Raw genomic sequence first — 3,993 nt, forward strand, 5'->3', positions numbered from 1 at the left:
GCCATTACTGCCTGGCTTCAGAATATTTAATTCCAAAAGAAATTTATACGGTTATGCATGCTGTGTGTGCAGGAAGTTGAAGTCACACCTTTGTGAGTGCCTGGGGTGAGTGCTGCAATGGACTCTGGACCTCTGCTGGAGCAGCAAGCACTCTTAACCATGGGGTCACCTCCCAATGTTCAGGATATTAAGTAAAGGGCTCACAGCCACCTCTGGGAGGCATCCAGGTGCCACCACTCTGTCCAAATGGAGTCTTTTTCCTCTCTCTGAGACATGTTGCTCTCTTGGAACTCACTTTGTAGTCCAGGCTACCCTCAAACTCACAGAGATCCTACCTCTGCCTCCCAGTGCCAGAAGTGTGTTGGGATGAATGCCGCCACACCTGCCATGAGTACTTTATCATAATCTTCCTGGAATTAAGAGACTTCTACAACCTTCTGGATTCTGTTTAATTTAATGCACAAATCTCAGGAAAAGGGCCACAGGTATTCAGAGGGTCTGTCAGGGGTGGGCAGGAAGGAGCGGGGCATCCTGTCCATCAGTGTCACATCTCGTCCAACCCGTAGTCCTCCTCTGGGAAATCTCCCACGGTGACAGCCGATGGCTTCACAAAGGCACCATACTTGGCCTGGCATTCAAAGTAACGTTTCCCGTTCACACTGTGGGCAAGACGGGAGGCAGTGGTGAGGGGAGGCTTCCAGTCCACGAGCCAGTGTGCACAGGCTCAGCCAGCAGCACAGGTGGACTTCCACAAACATGCACGAGCAGACGCTTCGGCGGTAATACGTTACCTGCCATCATTCTTTCCTAATGGCTCATCATATCGGACACCAACCCAGTAGCCTGGCTTGAAATCTGTGAGTCCTGTCCGGGAGAGAAATCTCAGTGAAATCTCTCTAGTGAGCTCACTCCTTGCCTACAATTTCTAGGGGAGTGAAAAAGCTGTCATGGAGACAAACCCTTCCCCCTCCATTGCTTACACAGTGTGAAGGCCTGGGTAACTGTTACCGGTCCAGCATGCTACTCTGTGCTGTTACTCTATTACAGGAAAACTTTCTCATGTGCTGTTACTGCTGTTACTAGGACGGCCTGTGCTTTGGTGTTCTGGGAAAGCAATCACACAGACGTCAGTTCAACCTACTTGGTAGAGTCTGCCATAGTAGGCCCGGACCCAAGCCAACCGCCAGGCAGCACTTACACCTGTGGGTGAGCTCTTATGGTATTTGCTTTTAAGCTGCTCCTGGGATGAACCCCAACATAAGAGAGACACCTGCACCAATATAAGAGCTATTTGGAATAAGACTTCTATTTTGAGTGGGGGTTGAGTAAAGATCCCAAGACCTCCCTGGGAACTGACATCCTACTTGGCAGAAAGAGCCATATATGAATCTTGGGTGGCAAGTTAAGACATGAATGTTAGGCAGGCTTGTGCCCCACTACAGTTGAATACTTCAACAAATGGGAACAGGGTAAGTGTACAACCAAGACATGTTCCTAAGGAAGTTCCCTATCCCTAAATCCTGATTAACTTGGCACAGATGTTTGTGGATTTTTAGGCTTAAAAGCTCTGTATGATCTTAACTCAATCACACTTCAGCTCCGAGTCTGTCCTGTGGCCCTGACTGATCAATCAACTATTTGACTGAGATTGGAGTTGAGTTTGTGTGGTGATTCCCAGACCCCAAGAGTCTGGGGTGTGGTGGCCTCCTCACTGGTCTTTCTTCCTGCTTCTGCCCCATTCACTCAGGGAAGCACTACTATACTGTCACCGAGAAAGGCTTATGTGGCACTGTGGCCATGGATAAATCAGACCTGCTAATAATCTCACACTGAGATGGTTAGCCTCTGGACCCCTCGAGTGGTCAGAAGCCATGTTTAAGCTTCCTACAAGGAAGCAACCTAGCAAACTAACTCACAACCAACAACAATGGGAAAACAGCCCTACCGAGACACGGATAGTTCATCCCTATAAGGCTAGGAGGTGGGCTGGCCTTGGCAGGGCATGCCTTTGATCCCAGTAATTAGGAGGCAGATGCAGGTGGATGACAGCAAGTGAGGTTGCCCATGGTTACAGACTGTCTTAAAAGTATAAGATCTGGAAACAACAGGAAGTGGGCCTGAGCTGGAAGACCTGGGTGTAAGTCTGTGAGCGGATCCTCCCCTGGCCCTTTCCTCCTCTGCTGAACACCACCTCTTCCGTGATGCTCGGCCCACATGCATGAGGCCAAATGGCTATTCTCTGAACTCTGGGACTATGAGCCAAAAGGCATCTTTCCTTAATGTCTATCAAGTTTCTAGTCACAGTGACAAAAAGACACGTACCTACATACATGACAGTGCCCCTTCGAAGGGACTGGCCGGGTGCCCGCACCTCACAACGGCTCCCCACAGAGATGGCACTGGCTTGGGCCTTCTCCTCACTGAGACGTTGGGCAGCCTCTGCCTCTTGCTGGGCTCGGAGTTCTTCATTGTATGGGCCTAGCTTGCTGCGTTTCATGAAGGATCGAACTGTGTCTGTGGGGAGGGTGGGGATGTGGTCAAGCCTGACCTTTAGATCACGTTCTTCCCGTGAAGGGCTGAGAGTCATGAGGAGATTCTATTCTCAACGTTTAAGAGCTATCACCAGATGCCCTCAAGCCTCTCACCACAGCTTTGGCCTCTCCTATTTTGCATCTCCTAGAAATTCAGAATTATAGGAATGTCGTCTGGCACTAGCCCCTCACTTGGCCTTTCTCCACACATCTCTCTGGCCTACCCACTCTGACCTGTCCTCAGAAGTCAGCTTCAAATGCCACACTGCCCTGGACACGTCTTCCTTGCCCAGTCACATGCTCTTTTACAATGACTACTCCTTCAACACAACCTCAAATGCCTCAAACCCCTTCCTTCAAAACCCCTATCTGCCTGCCTGACCCCCATTCCCCTCCTTTCCTAGCACCTGTGCCCACCATCAATCCCACCTCACTCTCTTCCACCCTCCAAGCCCCATCCTGTTTGCCCCACTGTCTGGACCCACAAGCCTAACCCAGCCCCGCCCATGCATGTACTCTGCCTCCGTTCGTAAGCTTCTGGTGAGATCTCGTATTTCTCCACTTTGGACACGTCCTCATATTCTCCAAGCCGGACGCCGCTGTGGTCAATGACCTGTGGTAAAAGGAGAGAGGTTAGTGGGGAAGAGTCAGGCGGAGGAGACGTGGGATGCTGGCGTGAAGTCACACACTGGACATAGGGGTCAGTTCCCTTTCCCACCCCTTCTCTGCCTCTCCTCCACATGCCGGCATCAACATCACTGATGTGCCCACGTCCCTGGAACCGGCGGCACAGCTCAAGTCTGGCTCACATCCTTCCTCTCTGGACCCTGGGATGCTCCCAACCTCCAGAACCAGGACCATCTGGGCCACCACAGCCTCCCTTCTGGTCCCCATTCTGCCTGGATTTCCCACCTACATCCCGAGGGTACCCGTGAACATCTGAGGCATAGCAGATCTCTTCTGGCTCAGAGCCCTCTCAGGTTCCAGAATCCTTCATCCACAGCTCCCAAGAGTTGCTGTGGTCCCCCCTCCCACTTGAACATTTTCACAAACCATGCCTCCCCTGCCTCTTCGAGGTGCTCACAGATCTCACTCAAGGCCGGCCTCCCCAGCACGCAGGGACGCCAAGCTCTCCTGCACCACCCTCCTCCCCACAGACTTTTCCTAACTGATTCTGTGATCATTTAGCTAGCCCTACCACACACACAAAGTAGGGCTAACCCAGGCCTTCTGCATAATGGCGTCCAACTATACCTAACAACACAGGCAATCGAGGAACCAGTAACACAATAAATGAAAGACAGAGAAAGAACCAGTTCTACAGGTCAGACTTCTGAAGTCAATGCAGACCCAGGTCAAAATTCTAGCAATAGTTCACTCTTAAAGTAAATTCCAGCCAGGCGGTGGTGGCGCACACCTTTAATCCCAGCACTTGGGAGGCAGAGACAGGCGGATTTCTGAG

The 3,993-nt window shown here is 51.3% G+C and overlaps 1 protein-coding gene across 1 annotated transcript in view; it reads right to left on the reverse strand.

Moving 5' to 3' along the window:
• Positions 1-438: 438 nt before the first annotated feature.
• The window catches only part of Tbcb (tubulin folding cofactor B), a 7,692-nt gene continuing 4,137 nt past the window's right edge, over positions 439-3,993 (reverse strand). The window contains exons 3-6 of the mRNA XM_031386051.1: positions 3,048-3,144; positions 2,323-2,514; positions 792-864; positions 439-659 (exon numbers count right to left, since the gene is read on the reverse strand). Of these exons, the coding sequence (XP_031241911.1) occupies positions 545-659; positions 792-864; positions 2,323-2,514; positions 3,048-3,144 (477 nt within the window). The 3' untranslated portion in view covers positions 439-544. The remainder of the gene's footprint in view (positions 660-791; positions 865-2,322; positions 2,515-3,047; positions 3,145-3,993) is intronic.

The sequence above is a fragment of the Mastomys coucha genome, unplaced genomic scaffold (genome assembly GCF_008632895.1).
Source record: "Mastomys coucha isolate ucsf_1 unplaced genomic scaffold, UCSF_Mcou_1 pScaffold21, whole genome shotgun sequence".
NCBI lineage: Eukaryota > Metazoa > Chordata > Mammalia > Rodentia > Muridae > Mastomys > Mastomys coucha.